Consider the following 21,392-nt stretch of genomic DNA (forward strand, 5'->3'; position numbering starts at 1 on the left):
CTGACCCAAGAATTGATGTGTAAGAATCACAGGCTGGTACCCCAAGGTCGAAAATACCACAGAGACGAGACCACTTCCTTACTCCCATCCTCCCTTCCTTATCTTTTAGAAAAGAGCTTGTTAAAAGCCAGGTGGTTTGTTTCAGAATTCACTAATGAAAGAACTCTGTATTCTATGTCTAGGAGTGTATTTTGCTGGGATGATCATAAATTGAAGCTGAACTATACAAAGGATACTTCTCTGCTCACAAGGCAGGAAGACGTTTCCTTATTTGGTCTGTACCGGTTTGAACTGAGAATCTGCTGACACACGAACCTTTCTCCTCTATATAAGCTGTTGTATACTTAATAAACCTTTGAGTCAGTTTGGAATGACAACCTAGAACGGTCTCCGCGTCTTCTTGTTCTTCCAAACTGCTCCCGGTACTCCGGCCGGTACCGTGATTGCCCGTTGATCATGCATGAGAATATTTTAATTTTGTTATATGTTAAAGGATGAACTCTGCTTATTGGTGCCCATGCCTTAGGAGGAAAAGCTCTATCTACGGACAGAGATTTCCTTCACTTGAGACCTCCGAATTATGGAGCTCCACAAGCTCCCTCTGTCATGGTCCGGGTGAGTACGGGGTTTTTCCACTCCGCTGGGCTCCACCTTCAGGCAGAGACTCCAATCAGCTTCCACACCTGGTTCCAATCAAGTCACCAGCATATAAGACCAGCATTCACAACAGACCTCTGCCAGATCTTCTGCAAACTCATGTTAGTGCTAGGCCGCCAAGCCCTTGTGAGAACCCTTAACTACTGCTTTTCTCCTCACCGTGTTTTCTTTGTCATAGGACCCACCTGGCCGTCGCGATTCCCAACCCAGACTACTCACATCTCCGCCTGGATGCTGGTTCCATCATCTGGTTGCTCCCTTTCCATCGTCGGACTACACCTGCCTGCCTCTCTGCCAAGCCCCTCACTCCAAGCATATTCTGGATCCTCTCTGGACACTCCTCACCCGGAACCCCCTGGACACCCCCTCCTCGCATGACACTTTAAACCTGCCCTAACCACCATAGTCTAATCCTCCAGCTGTGATTCACTAAGACTACCACTGACTACTTTTCTCCTCTCATCATAGTGACTGCACACCTCCATCCAAGCCGCTGCCCCCTTTTTCCATTCCCTGGATCCATCCGTGAAATCTAGCACTCAGAGTTTCATGTTCACAGTTTTGCCTCACAGTTCTCAGTTCATAGCTTCCTCAGTTCATAGCTTCCACAGTTCATAGCTTCCACAGTTCATAGCATTCATAGTTCATAGCATTCATAGTTTTCTGCTCTGTAACTTCACTAGGCTCTGTAAATAAAGCACTGTGTTCTCCACCCTCGGTGGAGTGAAACAGCCGTCTGCTCCTTGCCATCTAAAATATAACCGGGCGCTGACTTAAACTCTCGACCGTCTCACACTTCTGTTTAATCATTTTCGGTTTGACGTTTATTCAGCTTTGTGAAAACCCCGGAGGAACCCTCCCGAGGGATTAATAAAGTAAAATTTAATTTAATCTAATCTAATACATTTAATCTCAGCCAAGCCAATTTACTCACAAACAAATAAAACACTGAAAAAGCGAAACAACATTTTTAAGTTATCAAAGTGACTTATATATCATGTTTAACCCGAGTAGTGAAAGACCGCGGGGGTTTGAAAATGACGTGTTGGTCGTCTCAGATATTTGAAGTTTACACAGCTACATTCTCACCTGAAAATATGTTAAAAGTTTTTTTGCGACCCGGAAAGAGAAATAAGAGTAATATTAAAACTAAGCAGCTGCCGCCATTGTTGGAAACTGGAATAGGCGCTATGAATTCTGCGATATGGTTTTTTCAATTTTGTTGTCCGGGTGGAAAATCGGGAGAAATTCGGGAGAATGGTGGCTCCGGGAGATTTTCGGGACGGGCACTGAAATTCGGGATTCTCCCGGAAAAATTGGGAGGGTTGGCATGTATGGTTGTGGCAACATCACTAACCTTGTCAAACACCTCAGAGTAAATCATATCACAGAATATGACGAGCGTATATTGAGACGAACTGAAGAGGAGGAGAACGACAGGTGCTGCTAGTCCTTTAGTGCTGCAGGCAGGCAAGGTGTTCAAATAGCGCACAACATCAGGTTTTTTATTTCTGTATGATGAACTCTGCATTATTAAGTGATAAGAACAAGTAAGATGAGATAAGATAAGATAAAACTTTATTAATCCCTCGGGTGGGTTCCTCTGGGAAATTCGGTAATCTGATGTAAGACATCAGTAAGTAATCTGATGTCCTGTAATCATTATGATGCTATAATTTGAGATACAATAAATAAAATGTTTTTGTACAAAGTATCGGTATCGGATCAGAATCGTCGATACCACCCTGAATATTACTTGGTATCGGATCGGAAAGGAAATCAGTGGTATCGCACATCACTAATTTTTGGAGTTGAAAGTGTCTGAACTAAAAAGTTAGTAGCTATGTCTAGCAAGCTTGGTTTGTAAGCTGCATTGAGAAACTACTCTTACATCCTTTGAAAATAATTTTATAGTGGTGCAGTGGTTCAAATCAAATGACCGGCTGGCTCCTTTCAGTGTGGATGTTCTCATGTTCACAGGCAGATGTATCTGCGTATCTATATCTTTTTATTTTCTTTTTGCTCTAATGGGGGCCATAGTTTATATAGAATTTAAGACTGTTTTGCATTAAGACTTGAAACTAATTATTTAAACCAGAAACACAGCTGTCATGACTGCTGTTATGGAGCTAGTGAAAAAAGTCTGTTTTTTTCCTATCATCCTACAGTTTTGGTCAGTTGACATACACTCATCATGGACATGAGTGTCATGGTAATTCTGGGCTTTTAATGATTTTAGTTTGTTTTTTTTCAGGCTGGGATGATTGTACAGCAGTACAGCTGTCACGGTCAACTGTGCTACTGAGTGTTGATGGAGGATCCAAATAATCTTCCTGGGATCACCTTACCTGCACTATTAAGCTTTAGATGAAAACTGCTGGAACATCTGCGTCACTGTCCACAGTGAAGAAAGCCTTAGCCATGCACTGAGAGGGTGTATGGCTAAGGCAAGAAAGAAACTAAACTTTCCTTCAAGCTAAACTGGAAACAGCAGTTGTCCACGTAGCCAAATGCTCTTTTAAGAAAACGTTTGCGATCAGACAAGAAGACAGGAAGTATGTTTGGAGAAGTAAAGGTTAGGCTTTCAAAATTAAGAAAATTAACACTACACCACATGTCAAGCATGGTGATGTTAGCATCATGCTCTGGGGCTGTTTTGCTGCCAGTGATAATGGCACATGCAAAAAGTATGGATTAATGAAGAAGGAGGACTACCTTAAAATTCTTCAACTTCACCTAAAATTAGCAGCTTAATGGTTGAAACTCAGACACAACTGGTTGTTCCAACTGGTTGATGATCCCAAGCACGTATCAAAATTCGCGCTGGAATGACTAAAGCCGGCTAGCATGTTTTTTCAAAGCCCTGATCTTCCTCAGTGGACTAATTCTTGCTTGTTTTGTTTTTTTTAATTAATTAAAGATGTATGTTGTACAATCCATCCACCGAGGAAAAAGTTACCATGACACACAGCTGTATGTAATCAAACACAAATGTGTCTTTTAGCCATTCAGAGCAAAGCTGAAACTAAACCTGCCTCCATTTTTTTAAAAACTGTGCGGATCCACCAAAATAGGAGCGTGAAAAAGTCACACTTAGCCTTAAATATCGTAACTTTAGGAATGTTTCAATATATCATCTTAATAATGATATTTAATGTTTCTGAAAACAGTAAAACGATTTCATGTATAAAGTTTTCATTAAATTAAACAGAAATCACCATGTTTTCCCAATTTTAAAGCATTATTTCAAATTTATTGTAAAATTTCTCATTAAAGTACCGACTGAATTAAAGTTTTTTTTTTTTTAAAAAATTGTAATTTTGAGCCACAAGGCAACCAGGAATTTTTCCCTCTGTAATCATCTCACGTTAGTATCATATCAATAACACCATCAAATCGCCATTTTTCATGACATACTACAGGATCATAAAGTGCTACAAATTGTCTCATCAGTCAGCTCAAACCTACTGGGTCACTGAGTTGATTGAGTTGTTTCGCTTTCCATTTTGCATTTCATTCTCCCTTTTCAGAACAGCTGTTATTAATAATGTTACTAAATGTGTTTCTACATTTCATAGTCACCACATGCTGAGGGTGAATGATGCAGAGTTCAGTTGGTTGGATAAGCAGTGGGAGGCCCGTGAAATATGAGTTTGGGGATGCTGCTGGTGAATAATCTCGATTTACAATGCTTTGATATGCCAACATAAATGGAAACAAGCGTTGTAAACAACTACAGAGGTTGGACCAAATAGCAGACACAAACAGGCATTATGCCTGTTCAGCTATGAAGAAAGGCTCTTTGAACGATGTAGTAATGGCCTTCTTAAAAAAGTTTACAGCAATGTTTAAATTTGCTGTTCAGGGACATGAAACAACTTTGACTTTTCCATGGTTTTCTTATGAAGTTACCAGTATTTGGGTATAATAATATCTTCAAATATAGCTGGGTGGTAATGATATTTTACCCTGGGGTTCTTCTCGTTCAACCTGACCTGATATTTCTTGTCTATTCCTGGACTGTGAAGAGAAATCATGATCCACTGACTGCCAGCAGATGACTGTCATACACACTTATTTTAGTAGCTGTCTGTTCCTGTTAGTGAGATTTGCTTTATGAAATTTATATTCTTCTTGGTAAACTTTTTTACCATCACTGAATTTGACTCAGTTGCTTAGAGTCGGTAAAGAAAGATTGTGGAAGTTATATTCAGCAGCTGGCGCTGTAGTTTAACTGTCTGCTACTGAACTGTTGCTGCCTTTTGTACATGTGTATAGACAAATATGCATATATTCTTATTTTTCTGTGGACAACTATTTAAATGCCAGTCCATTTCTATTATACATAGAGGCTGGTAAGCTAATTCTAAACAACCAAAGGCTCTCTACCAAGGGACTGCAACCCTGTATGGAACTAGAAAATTAATAGGTGAGGTGACTGCCTATTCTTAATTTGATCATAGTGACCAAATTGATAACTACTCTCAGACTGCAGGCATACTTGTGGCTCCTTGAGTTTCCAAAAATAGATTAAGGAATGCCTGTGGAACCAGCTAGACTGACATTAAACTTCCCTTTCTTTCTCCTGAAGTAATGGAGGGATCAGGTGACCCTGAAGTACCCCTTAGTTATGCTGCTATAAGCTGCTACAGACTCAAACTGCTCCGGGACTTCCGGTGCTTGTGATACACTGAGTGTTTCTTCCCCACTCCCTTCTTTTCACTCCCCAGGTGGTTATATACCACTGTGGCATGTCATTAAAATGCATCGTCTTTCTCCCATAGCGTGAATTCTCCCTATGGTCTTGTTTCTCTTTTCGGCTTCCCCTCTCCCCCCAACTGGTTGCAGCAGATGGCTGCCCCTCTCTGAGGCTGGTTTGCCTCATGTTAAAAGTGAGTTTTTCCTTCCCACCATCACCTTCTGATTGCTGTTTGGGAATCATGTGATTGTTGGGGTTTTCCTCTAATATTTCAGGGTCTTTACCCTGCAGAATGAAGCACCGTGAGGTGACTGTTGTTTTGATTTGAAGCTATAAAAAATGAACTTAAATTGAACTGAAAATTGATTTGATTATGTCAGCAGTAAGTACAAAAAATTCAAATAGGATTAGCCCATAAAAATAAGGATTCTGGTGGGTTTCCCTCAACTGGATTACACACTGAAAGGAAAACTCTGGTTTGAATTGGCCTCAGTACAGATACCTGTGACTATTTACCAGTTGTGACTGAGACTTTACACTAACCCAAGCCTGTTTTAAAGGTCAGATGCCCCTCCACCAGGGTGTATGCTGTGGAAAACATTGCATAAGACAAGTTCTGCAGCTACATTTCTATCAAATTAATCAAAAAATGAAACAGAAACATCAGGCAGGTGGGAAATGCAAAGAAAGAGATCTCTCCTCTTCTCTGTCACTGAGCGAAACAGAACGGTAATTTGTTTGCGCAGCAGAGCCTTCATGCTGCCATCAGAACCGACTGGCCTTGACTCAAACCAAACACATCAGCCCCCCCTTCTCCTCCCTCGCCGTCTCCCTCGCCCTGTCTGCCGAACAAAACAAAATGCTCTTATTGAGCAGAGAGGAGGAGGCAGATATTAGCGCTCTCTGATGAATCTGCTGGCCTCGGCCTGGGCTTGCATTTTCCCCTGGCTGATTCAATTACAACATTGAAGCACTGTGCATCGCTACAGGTGTCGTATGGAAATTCAAAAGCAGTTATATTATTTGCTTGAGGCGATCACCGCATATAGGAGATGGCACACGCAAACAAACACACACACGCGCGCGGACACACACATTGTGTCATGTATGACAGCAGCGGTTGTGTAATTAGACACCAAGTGAATTCTAGAGCAGTAACAAACAGACAGAGAAAGGAGAGGGTCACCTACCTGTGAGGCAGGTCAAACACTACTGCAGCACTGTACATTAATGCCGCCCTCTACATCTCTTGCTCCGTCTTGCTAAAACATTCATTGCTAGTGTTCAGCTCTATAAATAACACAGTGCTGTCAAAGTGTCAGGTGGATTAGGGCACGCTGAGTGTATGAGATGGCCTTAGGGCAGCCCAAGGGACCAGGAGACACAAGACCTGGAGCAATGAGCTATGGATTACATTCAAATCAATTTTGCTAAAGACTTCATTTAGGTGTTGTTTTAAAAACACACACACCTGAATACCTGTTAACTGGAAGAATTGTAATTTCACAATCAGGAGAATTTGTCTTCTCAAAAGAAAGATGTGACTGTCAGTTTCCAAACAACAAGAAAATATAAAAGAAAGCGTCTTCAAACTGTGTATTAGAAGTGAGAAACTGTCAGAGTGAAAAGGCATATTATCAAAAAGACCTTAGAAGCATCAATTTTGCGAGTCTCAACACAGAGATCTTTGGCAGCAAGACAGTGACGATTATGTCAACTGAAACGTGTCAGTCTCGCTCTCCTTTTTTTTTTTTGCAACTATTTTATTTCTGGCACAAGTGTTACAGTCATTTCCTCACTTCAAAAATATCTAATTTATCTCTTTGTGAAATTGTGTGAAAAATGTCCCTGTTTTTCTTCACAACCAACTTTTATATCCTTTTTTTCCTTAACAGCAATCATCCTCGCTCACTCTGCATATTAATGGTGGAAGCTGATCAAGCTGAGGCTTATAGCCAAATTCCTTTGAAGAAATGCTTTCAATTCCGAATCATCGAGCTTCTGAGGGAAGATTACGAGCGGCGTCCTGTGCGCACGGATACAGAGTGAAACACGAGAACCCACTCGGATGTAGACAGCAAGCACACACTTGTGCAGTGCTTGGACTTGAGATTGGGAATCGATGCAGTCTGATCAATACTCTAGGATTCTCTGACTTCACACATGCTAGCTGCTGTTAAGACAATGCCACTGGCTCTCACGTTGGAAGTTTTTCTTTTTTTGTGTGTGAATTTGGAAAGCTCTCAAAAATTTTTCGAGTTTGAAAGAGGAGTGTAGGCGAGTCCATATTTGAGTCCTACCTGAGCACTCACCAGAGTTTCTTGTTACTCATGTTTTCCCCGCAGAGGTTTCCTTTTATTCTTTGTTCTGTGTTGTGCTGCCTCTTTTCTTCTTCATGCTTTCCGTCACTGTGTAAGCTTTTCATAGTGACTGCCCCAGGCTGCATTTATCAAAGCAGTCAAGGCACCACAGCCAATTGATTCCCTAATCGAATATCATTATTACCAGCAATTAGCTTGCACTATGACTTCAGTTAAATTTGCTAATTAACAAATGCGGGCTTCTGTGAGTGCCGGGAAAACAAAAGATGTCTTGGTGAAATGTGCAGAGTCGGAGCCCCGCACCAGTGCGTAGCATCCCGTGTCTTTGCACGGCGAGATATTTAGGAGCTCCCATTAATCACTTCGCTGTTGTTGTGTTCAACGATCACCATGGCAACAGGGGCCCACCTGTTTGTATTTGACACTCGCTCAGCAGATGGCCCACCCAAGGCGTGGCGCGGGCTAATTACTGTTGATTCATACACAAAATTCAACATGCTTTTTTTTTTTTTTAAACATACACATGCTGTCTTTATTGGTGAAAGACAAGGCGGGAGTCACCTGCACCATTTCAAAGGCTCTTGTGCTAATTACTACAATCTGTCATTTATTTCAAAAATGTTATGTAACTCGATGCTACGTTTATGTTACGTGACAAAATTTATCACCTAACACCAGATTTTTCTGTTACAAGTCTTTTTATGTCAGGAAAAAAGTGGCTCGCTGTTGTATTTTATGTGTAAGTTCATCTCTATACTGTAATAAAAATCATGCTTCGCCGTAGTTTAAGCCAGTCCTACCATTTCATGTGATCTCAAAGTCACACCACATCACATGACTCTTCAGCTGATAGCGCTTTTAAGCATCTAGTTTACAAATGTTACACAGTGTATGCTATTTAACCCCTTAACCCTTTACAGCCGATCGGAGCAGGCACGCTCCATTTTGCGTAACTATTTTTAAATCCCGGTAGCTCTGCAACCACGTAAGCTAGCGCAATAATTTTTTTTGCATATGAAACCGGAGGAGTTGTACTTACATCTTATGCCATCAGCTTGTCCTAGGTCACAGTTTCCTTCCACATATAGCTTTGCAAAAACTGCATAAAAATCACTTGCAGCAACAAAAACATGATATTCCAGAAACACGCTTCGCCGATCCGATCAGCTGTTTGTAACACTTCCTACGTCCATCAGCGCGAACTATCACATGACCGCATGACCTGCCCGAAACCGGAAGTGACGTCATTTTGCGGAAATGTAGTTTTTTTACGATCGGGGCCTTATGAGCCTATACTTGTGTTTTAAAAAGTTATGTTTGAGTTTATGACTTTCTGTGTCGTTTCTGGGATGCTTAGGACTCATATTGCACTGCTGGAAATAGTTTATTTTGATGCATATGCTGTTATTTTGCAAATTTGCACTATAATATTTATTTTCGTTTTTCCTGCAGTGTATAAAAATTGGTGTATTTCAAAAATAAAACTATGAAGACACTCAAAATAAATTTCCTGTGGTGGGAAACTAGTTTGTGCAACTTTTTTGTATTTACAGTTTTGAGGGATGAGCCTCTTAAATTTCTCTAACTAGAAATATATGTTAAAAAAACAAAAACGATTTTCAATTTTTTTGTAGTTTATTGCACTTTTTTGCAATTTATGTAATTACTATGCACCTAATGCAGACATATTATTAAAGTTTGGGCTATAATGGTTGTATTGATGTATAGCAACTTGAAATGCTCCCAAAAATGGCTCCACAGCATGTAAAAATATAATATAAGCTCTGGCGGACTTGGTTCTATGGTAGGTCTTAAAGGGTTAAACACTGGCATGCATAATAATTACTAGAAAATTCCAATTTTTAAAAAATGTAAAGTTTATTGAACCATCTGGCAAATTTGTTCAGAAAAATGTTTTATATTAATTAACCATATATGAGTTTCAATTTGTTAGGTATTTGTGACAACTGGCATTTTTTAAATGGTTAAAAATGTATTGTGCAATTTATTTAGGTTTCAGAGGGGAAAAAAATCACACTGATACATACAGTTTTTGAGACTTCGATATCATCAAATATGATGCACTAGGCCAGTGGTTCCCAAACTTTTTTCGCCAGGCTCCCCTTTGTTTTACAAGAAAAATGTTTGGGCCCCCCCCCCGCGTGTGCACATGCACGCGCAAACACATCCTTTAACCACACACACCCATATTTTGCTCCATTGCGGTTTATTTCACACCTCAAACATTTAGTAAACAATTAACTAAATACAAGTAATCTGCAATAAATTACAGGTAGTAAGAAAATAAACTACTAACTCTTTTACACTACGTCCACACCTACACGGGTATTTTTGAAAACGCAGCTGTTTCTATGTGTTTGAACCTTTCGTCCACATGTAAACGGCGTTTCGAATCACCGAAAACAGAGATTTTTTAAAACTCCTTTTTTGCGTTTATGTGTGGACAAGGAATACAGAGTTGATCACGCAACGTGAAAGGTATGTGCCTTTTTTCACGTTACGCTGTGCGCCACATTATTGTTTACATGAGATGAATTGCAGAATGGCAGATATTCAGATTAATGGTATTTTGTCTCTATCTGCAGGTTTACACACTTACATACACACGCCGTTACTGTCCCTCCATTTACAAAGGCAGAGGCGTCACAGTGTAATTATTTTACATGTAGTTGTTTTTTCCCTGTGTAATAATATTCAACATTGCTATCAATACATTTTTCAAAAAATGCCTCTCTGTGCAAAATGGGTTTAAAAACATAAACAGCTGTGGGATACTGTTTGTCCGGGATTTGAACCGGGGGAACAAATCGTGGCAGGATCAGCCTGATATTATTTGTATCCCACTGTAACTTTACTGTATAAAGAGCTAATATCTCCAAAATGTCATGAGTAGTTAGTCATTACAACAAGTGTTTGTGAACTAAAAATCAAGAATGTGGGATACTGTTTGTCCCTGATTTGAACAACCCAGCGCTGCTCCCGACGAAGGGAAAACCAATTCTGCAGTGAGACCTACCTTGGCACTTGTGCAGGTGAAACCAAAGGGCAGACATGCTTCACCATATTTTCTAGTCTTTGGCTTAGAATGAAGTTGGTTTGGAAACATATTCATCGATGCTTCATCTCCTGCTCTGCGCCCCCCCCCCCTGCAATGGCTCTGCGCCCCCCCTAGGGGGCGGGCCCCACACTTTGGGAAGGTCTGCACTAGGCGTTTTTTAGTCGACACCTACCTCCACCCGAAGCTCCTCTTTTCATGCTATATCAGGTATTTCATGTCATTCATGACTGAAGCTCATGACTACCCCACCCCCAATTTTCACTCTATGTGCAGATATGTGAAAATATTTTTTGGTTTTGAAGAACTCTATGCAGTTGTTTGAAAACTAGACCCACCCTTACTCCTTTCACAGGTATCAAGAGGGTATCCTTATTTGTCAGGTGCTGCTAATCAGATGTACTTCATTCACTATCACTAGCAAATGTGACCATCTCCATAAAAGCAGAAGCAGTTGGCAGTTTGCTGGTCTGCAACATAAAGCTATTGTTAACATTTATGACAGTAGAATTAGAAAAAGACTGTGATTTGTTTGGAAGGGTTGCCAGAATAAAGCCTCTTCTCTCCAACAAAAACATGGCAGCGGTTTACAAAGTGACACTTTAGGAAACTTAAAAAATAATGAACTTCTGTAAAAATGTCCTTTGGACAGATGAACCTAAAGTGCAGGTGTTTGGCCATAATGCACAGCACCACGTTTAGTCTAAAGCACCTCGTACCAGTCCCAGGGGTGATTGTTTGGGGATCTTTTGCAGCTACAGGACCTGCTCACCTTGCACTCATTGCATTGGACACAAACTCGTCTGTATACCAAAGTCCTCATGAGTCTAATGTAAAGCTAATTGTTCAACAGCTTAAACTAGGTTGAAATACCATCATGCAATGATCCCAAGGAAAGAGGCTATTGGTAAATGATCTAGTTCTTATGTAGCACTTCATACAACATGCTTCATTCAGCCATTTATACAAGCAAAGAGCAGATTGGGGTTCTGTATCTTGCACAAGAAAACTTGGGCACCACCAATTTCCTGAGTAGTAAATGACCTGCTCTACTTCCTGCTCTAAAGCTACTAACAGCATGTTGTTGCAATGGTCCAATCGAAGCTCTCAACCTGACTGAAATCCTGTGGAAGGACCTAAAGGCAGATTAAGCAACTGCATAAATTTAGGGTGCATAAACAAATGCCACCAAAGTTCACTAAACGTGTAGACCAAAATTGCTCCACATCAATGTCAGAGACTGACAAAGTCACACAGAAAATTGTATACCTCAAGATAATACTAATTTTCTTTTGCACATGACTGGATATGTGGGGATAGCAAGAGCCCACACCATGATCCCAAATACAAACGGAAATGAGCATTGAAGGATGACCTCACTATGGAGTAAAGGAAGCAACTCTTTCCATTAGTGACGATCCTCTGATCGATCGATTTGATACAGACGGTTGGTCTCTGCAAACGAGTTGCAAACTGTAGAAATAATAGATTGTTTATTAGGTATTGAGGTCATAGAGAATGTAGTTTATTAGTGGGTGTCATAGTAGGATTTTGTTGTGGATAGAATGTAGGGATACACAATAAAAATACCGTATTTTCACGACCATAAGGCGCACTTAAAAGTCTTAGATTTTCTTCAAAAAGTACGGCGCGCCCTATAGCGCAGTGCGCCCTGTGTGTTGTAAGGAGGACGTAGTAGAGAACACCATGAGAACGCTAAAGGGTGATGTGTGCGCAACCCTGAAAATGGCAAAGAGACACGCTTATGAAGCACAGTTTAAACTGAAGGCCATCAGCTACGCGGAGGAACATGGAAATCGAGCAGCGACGAGAGAATTTAAGATTAACGAATCGATGGTTCGCAAATGGAGGAAGCTAGAAAACAAGCTCCGGCAGGTCAAGAAAACGCAGCTGAGTTTCCGCGGACATAAGGCGAGGTGGCCCGAGTTGGAGGAAAGACTCGAGCGGTGGATCATCGAGCAAAGAACGAGCGGGAGAAGCGTTTCGATGGTCACCATTCGGCTAAAAGCAGTTTCACTTTCACTTTTTATGAAACGGTGCCATTTTTCCATCCGGACCAGGACTACGGTAGCGCAGCAACTTCCAGCGGATTATAAGGAAAAGCTGGCCATCTTCCGCTGCTACTGCAGCAAACACATCGGCGACAAAAACATCCAGCCCAGCCACATCACAAACATGGACGAGGTCCCGCTCACTTTTGACATCCCGGTGAGTCACACTGTGGAGAAGAAGGGGACTAGCACGCTAGCGATACGCACAACGGGGCACGAAAAGTCTTCTTTTACTGTTGTGCTTGGCTGCCATGCTAATGGACAGAAACTGCCGCCTATGGTGATTTTTAAGAGAAAGACTTTGCCTAAAGAGAAGTTTCCAGCAGGAATCATCATTAAGGCAAATGAAAAGGGCTGGATGGATGAGGAAATGATGAAAGAGTGGCTGAGGGAGGTGTATGTAAGGAGACCAGGTGGTTTTTTCCACGCATCACCATCGCTCTTAATCTGTGACTCTATGCGTGCCCATCTCACAGCCGATGTGAAAAAACTAGTGAAACAAAGGAACTGTGAGCTTGCTGTCATTCCGGGAGGCACTGACAAAGGAACTCCAACCGCTGGACATCGGTGTGAACCGCCCGTTCAAAGTAAGGCTGCGAGCGGCCTGGGAGCGATGGATGACCGATGGAGACCAGTTTCACCAAGAGTGGAAGGCAGCGCCGGGCGAGTTACGCCACAATTTGCGAATGGATTGTAGATGCTTGGGCTAACATGTCTGCTGGCACTGTTGTTCGAGCTTTCGCAAAAGCCGGCATCATTTCCGAGGAGCCGCACGGCACGGAAAGTGACTCTGACAGTGAAGAAAGTGAACCTGGCATGTTTGATGGAGATTTAGCGCAGCTGTTCAATTCAGACACAGAGGATGAGGACTTCGATGGGTTTGATTGATGATAAAAATGTGAGTACCAAACTTCGTTTTGCTCCTGCTTTATTTTTAAATACGCACACTTGTATGCTTGTGTGTTGTTGATGATGACGATTACTGGTAATAAAAATGTAAGGTACCGAACTCAGGTTTGCTCCCGCTTTATTTTTAAATACGCATACGGTACTTGTATGCGCCCTATGATCCAGTGCGCCTTATGTGTGTGTTAAATACAGTAATGGCACACATAACTGAGACTGCGCCTTTTAGTACAGTGCGTCTTATGGTCGTGAAAATACGGTAATCCTGGAAGGGGGGAACAAAGAACTGGAGTGCAGGGCAGTGGGACATCTAACCCCCACCCCCAGGACAGTAGCAAGAGTTACTGAGGGTGAGGGGCAGACAATGGTGAATGGACATTTCCTTAAAATGAGATGGGGGTCAGGGTGTCAGCATACCTGGCCACTGTACCAGTGTTTTTCCACTGTGGGGGGTTTACTGTAGGAGGAGGAGACCAGAGACTATAACTGTAGCTGCTACATCAACTTTAGAATAGGACTGCACAGGATGTAGTGTTGATATCCAAATGTGCATTTGTATTGGGATTGGGAAATAAAGTGGTACCTTGATACTTGGAAACATCTCAGCGTGATCTCTACCAGGACCAAAAGAATCGCAGAGACCGGCGTTGTCTCAACAAAACCCAGACATGTTCTCTACTAAGGTTAAAAGATAATCGGTTAGCTCCATAATTTGATATGTATCCTATAAATCTGGGCAATACCCTCTTCATTAAAAGAGCCTATTACATATAACACCTTAATAGCAAAATACTGCATTTACATAGATGAATCATTGGGTCGCTGGGTTAATGAAACACAAAATGAAGCTCATCCTCTTGTGATCACCTTTGATTTGGATGTAATTTGTAAGATTTGTCTTACTGCATCATCTGTAGTAGCCATAGATGTAGTACTGGTGAATTTTCACAGATTTTTTTGGTCTAAATTGCAGTCTAATTGCTTTCTTTGACCCTTGTGCTGAATACTCCAAATACGCTGAGCTTAATATTGATTTTCTTTTTAGGATGTCACACCCACTGCACCCTAACAGGCCCAGCCTTGAACAGATGCACACAAAACAGCCAAGAACAAGTGAACACACACACACACGAACACACACTAAAAGAATAGAAGGATAGCAGTGACCTCAGTAATTCGTGTCAAGTCAAATGTCAGCAGAGGGGGGCCAGGGTGTGGGAGTTGGCGGGAGCTTTTAGCTCCACGACGGAGGTCTGGGATGGAGGTTGGAGAGCAGTCACGGTCAGCGGGTGTCTGCTGAGGTCTTTGTTAAAGCCCATTCTCTCTGACTGCAGGGGGAAGCGGAGAAAGTTGGAGCCGGTCGGGGAGACGGAGAGGAAATCAATGGAGCTGCTGGAGACCATCCTCTCGCTCGGCACAACGCTCACACTCACGCAGCTCGCATGGCTTTCTCCTGCTCTCTATACCTCAGCTTGACCCCCTCTTTCCCTTTTATTTCCCCTCTCTTTCTGACATTCTTCCTCATTTTTTTGTGGTCCTGAGCCAATGTCTGGCCTCCCTCCATCTTCTTCCCTTCCACAGTTAGTATTGCAAGCAATAATGCAAAACTGAATTGGATGATTTCCTGCTCTATCCTGAAATCTGGAGCTCAACTTAAATGTACAGTTTATAAAGAAGCTCCATATCATGAGTAACTGCAGAGCTCCGTGCTGCAGTAATGCACACACACAGGCTCACACAGTGCCTGTTCTTGCATTGTGTGCTTCCACAATAGCCCACAGCTATCCTCCATTGTTTTAGACATTTAATTGGAAACACAAAAGCAGCCCACACTCTTGTTAATAGACACAGTGCTTCCAGCCCCCAGAGATCTCACCAAGATACATTTACAGAATCCCCCGCAGGGAAATGCAAGAAACAGGGCCATTCAGCCTCCATCTGTTTCCCTTGTAAGGCCTATGAGCTCGGGGACATAACACTTTTCTCCCCGATAAACAAGGTGTGGACCACTAAGCACTGCTCCCTACTAAAGACTTCTGAATGCAACTGACCACAGCTTATCTGACTGAATATCAATAACAACACTACATGCTCTGCTTCCTCTAATTTCACCCTATAAATCTGCCTGGACTGCTGAGGTTAAAGTGGGAAAACAAAAGAGAAGAAAAGAAAAACGCCTCAAGGTTTGATACAATATCTTCGCCCCTTTTGTATCATAACTTGTCGAGAATAATGCATGAAGGTGCAAAGTGCACTCAATATCAGTGTCTCGGGCAGAGCAAACCTCTCTATCTCCACTTGATGTAATAACTGTTCACGGTGTCAGAAAAAGCAGGGGGAACCTGGAATCAATGTGTTATTTAAAGCAATAGAAGCCAGATCATTTGCTGTAATGTTTCACACGTTTCTGCAAGCTGAGTAGCAGCTTTGCAGTTCCACTAAACTACAGATCCATACATTAAAATTATATGTCCTAGAATTGTATTTTTTTTAATCAGTCACTGATTTAAATCCATTCTTGTTCTCATTATCTCACATTAATAATGCAATCCATAGTTTGCACTTGGGTCCATGAATTTTCAATTTATCTTTAAGAAGACTTTTCATTTTTGAATCTTTTTTATGCATTTGGATTAGTGCAGCAACAAATTCTTATAAATTCTTATAATAAATTATAAATTCTTTTAATTGTCAGTTAGGGCTGGCCTTGGATCTTGAGCCCACATTTTGTGCTGGTGTAAGTTATGATAAGATAAACTAGTCAAAGTAGACAATGGCAGTGTCAGAAGTCAATTTCAGAAGTTAAGACCAGTGTTGGGACTAACGCGTTATTAAGTAACGCGTTACAGTAACTACGTTATTATTGTGGTAACGAGCACGGTAACTAGTTATTATGCCAAAATCAGGAACGCGTTAGTCGTTACTGGGATTTAGATAGGGTCGTTACTCGTTACTTCGTGTGGTGGCTATCGCGGAGGTTCCACAGATTCAGTAACATTAGCAAGTGGTGGAGGCCAGCAGGTGGATGAAGGAAAGGGGACGCAGAAGGAAAAGAGACCCGAGGCAGCCGCCGGTCCAAGTGTGAACTGAACTTCAGGCAAGAAGTTATGACCTGCAGTCTCTCTGGGTCAGATATGAACCAAGTTTAGGTGGAGTTTATTTTCGTTATTCTGACTTTTTCCGTACTGCGTGCTAGCTAGCAAGACGGAGTTTCTATACAGCTGGGTGGTGCTATGAAGTTAATGATGTTGAACTTTATTTTGTTCATAAGTTATTAGAGTTGCCAACCGTCCCGTCTGGTATTCAGAGAAAATATTACGCGTTTCTTATTGAGGTGAAAAGGAACAGTTTGTCCCGTAATTCAGCTACAATGGAAAAGGCACAAAGCTGGAGTTATTCTGTGTCTTTGCTGCACAGCTGCCTCTTCTCCTCTCATTCTCCCCCTCCCTCTCCCGTTTCTACTTCAATCATGAAAACTGATCAATGATCAGCTGATTGGCTTTTCTCTCTTGTTTGTTTATCGCTCACTTTACGCCGAAAGAGGAAACCAGCGGATGTCGCGCTAGGGCTGCTCAATTAATCGAATTTTAATCACGATTACGATCTGGGCTTTCACCGATCATTAAAAATGACTGAGCCGATTATTAGCCCCTCCCTCATTTATCCGAGACACCTTAAAGGTCGGTCCGTGAAAATGTTGCCGGGCATAAACCGGTCTGTGGCGCAAAAAAGGTTGGAGACCGCTGATTAAGAGGACCCGAGGGAAGCTCGGAAAGCTAAGCAGAAGTTATTTGGAAAAGAGAGGTAAAAAAAACTTCAGTGGTGTTGCACACTATTTAATATTATTTTTTAAAGTCATTGTTAACCCTTTAAAGCCGGTCAGAGCAGCACGCTCTGTTTTGTGTAACTATTTTTAAATCCCTGAACCGGAACTGTGTAAGCTAGCGCAATAAACCGGAGGAGTTGTACTTACATCTGATGCCATGAGCTTGTCCTAGGTCACGGTTTCCTTCCACATAAAGCTTTGCAAAAACTGCATAAAAAGCGCTTGCAGCAACAAAAACACAATATTCCAGAAACACGCTTTGCCGATCCGATCAGCTGTTCGTAACACTTCCCACAGTTAAACAGATGTCAGCGCAAACTGTCACATGTCCGCCATTTCCTGCCCGAAACCGGAAGTGACGTCATTTTCGCGGAAATTGTAGTTTTTTTTTTACTCGTAGGCCTTAAAAACCTATCCGGTTGTTCAGTGATGACGCGACGAATCTTACTTCCGGGTCTAAAGTAGTCTGCATTTAATATGGCTTTTGTGTTGTTAACATGTTTAATAGGGATGTAAGAAAATATCGATACAACGAAATATCGCGATATTTCGCGCAATGATACTGAATCGATATTTAAAATCACTGTTATCGATTTTTTTAATTGAAAAATGACATGCATTTACTGTTTATTTCTTTTGTATGTTGGAATTCAAACTCCGGCCACTGGTTTGCAGTTTTCACCGCCTTTACTATGACGTAAAAACGAGGTCTCGCGATAACTGTAGAAGCGTCTAGTTTGCCAAAAGAACGAAGTAGAACAGTCAGTGGACGTGTGTGATGCTAGCTAACTGATGACTGAAGAGGAGAGGATACAGCCGGCCCCCGCAGCTTTCAAAGCTGATGTGTGGACTTATTTTGGATTTAGGACAAAAGAAGGCAGTAAAGACTATGACAAGAGCTATGCAGTCTGTAAAATCTGCACCGCCAGAGTCAAATATTCCGGTAACACAACAAATTTACGAACACACGTGTCTAGACACCATAGCGACGTAGCGTCAAATGCTAATTTTAAAACAAAACGAGGTGATTCCTCTCAACGGACAATTGAAGAAGTTAACTTTTCGAAACTACCAGCAACTTCAACTCGTGCAACAAAAATAACGCAGTCAGTACTTGTTTTTATTTGCAAAGACATGCGCCCCCTGAGTGTTGTGGAGAATAAAGGATTTCGTAATATGATTAAAACGCTGGAGCCCCGTTACACCGTTCCTTCTCGACAACACATCACGGACATCGCTCTGCCAAAGTTGTACCAAGAAGTCAAAGCGACAGTGCTGGACTCTCTCAACTCGGCTGAGACAGTTGCTCTGACATGCGACGCTTGGACTTCGAGAGCCACTGAATCGTACGTAACTGTTACAGCACATCACATAACAGACCAGTGGAACCTTCAGTCTCATGTACTACAAACCCGAGCCATGCATGACAGTCACACAGGTGAGCACATTGCAGCGTTACTAACTGACGCTGTGGCTGAATGGGGATTGAACGCAAAGGACCTTGTTGTTGTTACCGATAATGCACCAAACATGGTTCTCGCGGCTAGACTTGCAGGCATGACGCACATACAATGTTTTGCACACAGTCTGAATCTCGCCTCACAGAAAGCACTGAAAATACAATCCGTGGTGCGACTTCTCGGGAGGATCCGACGTGTAACAGCCTTTTTCAGGCGCAGCACCACAGCCAGCAACCAGTTGAAGCAGAAACAGTGCCTCCTTCAGCTACCAGCTCACAGATTGATCACGGACATAATTACAAGATGCAACAGCTCCTATGATATGATAGAACGATTTTTAGAACAGCAACCAGCCATCTGTGCAGCTCTGCTTTCTGCAGAAGTTAGGAAGAGTGAAAAAGAAATTTTCACATTAAGTGAGTCTGACATCACATGTGCAGAAGAAGTTGTCAGGGCACTCAAGCCTATGAAGGACGCCACCCTGGTGATGTCAGAGGAGAGTATGCCAACCCTGTCCATCATTGCTCCTCTTCATGCCAAGCTTGTGATGGGTGCACAAGAAAGTGTTGATGATACACCGACAGTAAGGGACATTAAGACTGCCATAGCAGAAGATCTGGGAAAGAGATATGTAAATGAGAGGGAGACACTATGGATGGCATCAACTGTTGATCCTCGGTTTAAGGACCTGCCCTTCCTGTCTGAAGCAGAGACCAGTGAGACCTATTCCAGACTGTTGGACACTGTGGTGACTGTGATAAAGAAGGAAGAAAATGTAAGTAAATAAATTAGTTTATTTGGAAAAATTCAACTGAAGTTATAAGCAAGTGAATAAAGTAAAAAGCAAAAAAAAAAAAAAAAAAGCATATTGATGACATTTGTCATCAAATATTAGTGAAAAACAGGGTGAATCTTGGATTTGAATTTTGACTTTCTGACATTAATACTATTTGAATTTAATGTTTTTCAGCAGCAAAAGAATGAGGAGACTGACAAACAGGTGGAGGAAGAGAATGCCACAGAGGAGGCTCATCACCCACATATCAAAGACAACTTTGACTCCATCCCTCGGCCACCCCTAAAAAGACAGAGGACCTCATGTGCATTGGTGGACTTGTTCGGAGCTACGTTTGCCTCTACTAGTGACAATACTGCACCAAAATCAGAACATGATGTTGCTGCAGCTGAGATCAAGAGGTATAGAGATGAGACCCCTTTGCCTCTCACAGGAAATCCTCTCAGTTGGTGGAAGGACCATGAACAGGAATACCCTCAGCTATCCAAAGTAGCAAGGAGTTTCCTATGCATTCCTGGAACAAGTGTCTCTGCAGAGAGAGTTTTCTCCTCTGCAGAGACATTGTAAATGCACAGAGAAGTGTCCTGAGAGCTGACCATGTCGATCAGCTTGTATTCCTGCACAAAAATCTGGAAATTGAAAAATAAACACTGAGAAAACACTACACATGTAAAATCTCTGATATGAGAATGTTTGACATTTTGGTTGAGTCTCATAAGCACTTATTTAGATGAGTAAATTCCTTTTTTCAGGTTGTACTAAAAGTGTTCCATTGATGGACACTGCAGAGCTGTACTTTATTTTATTAACACTTAATTGTAATAGGACTTTACATTTTTTGTTAATGTTTACTTGGATGGATTCTTCAAGCAATTTCATTTTTGATTTATATTTGTTTATGTTAAGGTCACATAAAAAGTGCTTTGTTTTGATGCTCCATAGAGCAGTTTTTGGATAAGTATTTTACAATCATAGTACTTAGAAAGACTTCAGTGTTACATGTTTACTTTTTTCATGTTAAAAAATACTTGATATTTCAGTAAAGTAGTTTTTGTTTGTTTATTTGACATGACTTCTAATAAGGCAGATGTTAATTTCTCCATTCATTTTGAACTTAGAGTGTTTTTGTTTCAGATGTTTCATGTCAAGCATTAAACAGTTTGGACTGTTTACTTGAGTTTTCCTAATTAAATTTAGTCCTACTAAACACAAATATCGTCTGGCTTTTAGTATTGCAATATATCGTATCGTCTACCCTGTATTATGATACATATTGTATCGCCAGATTCTTGCCAATACACACCCCTAATGTTTAATGTTAGGTATTTTCTTCTATTTGATCTCAAAAAGCTCCTAAAACAGTCAGTGATCACTGTTGACCTCCCTCGGCTTTTATTACCGCTAATCATTTATTTAAGCTCAGTTTTTAAAACCTTAGGATGTAACTACAGCCCAGCTCATGCAGCAGTATATGAATGACTAACCTCGTATTGTGGATGGATTATCTCAGTTGTTCTCCTGGCTGAAGTTTGGTCCTTTTACAGCATCCTGCCATGCGATTACATTTGTTCCTGACCAC

At 41.5% G+C, this 21,392-nt stretch overlaps 1 protein-coding gene across 2 annotated transcripts; it reads left to right on the forward strand.

Annotated features, from left to right (window-relative positions):
* Nucleotides 1–18,060: 18,060 nt before the first annotated feature.
* LOC146649728 (E3 SUMO-protein ligase ZBED1-like) lies at nucleotides 18,061–21,109 on the forward strand. Of its 2 annotated transcripts, none has more exons than XM_085387569.1 (2): nucleotides 18,061–19,792; nucleotides 19,988–21,109. In XM_085387569.1, exons 1-2 carry the CDS (start codon nucleotides 18,350–18,352, stop codon nucleotides 20,378–20,380), a joined length of 1,836 nt encoding a protein of 611 aa, XP_085243695.1. In that variant the 5' UTR covers nucleotides 18,061–18,349; the 3' UTR covers nucleotides 20,381–21,109. The 2 variants fall into 2 exon arrangements, with proteins under 2 accessions (XP_085243695.1, XP_085243696.1); XM_085387570.1 differs by having other exon boundaries at nucleotides 19,991–21,109.
* Nucleotides 21,110–21,392: the final 283 nt, after the last annotated feature.

This window comes from Rhamphochromis longiceps, linkage group LG17, assembly GCF_057381845.1.
Source record: "Rhamphochromis longiceps isolate RC_006_pf linkage group LG17, R_longiceps_female_GT1.1, whole genome shotgun sequence".
Taxonomy (NCBI): domain Eukaryota; kingdom Metazoa; phylum Chordata; class Actinopteri; order Cichliformes; family Cichlidae; genus Rhamphochromis; species Rhamphochromis longiceps.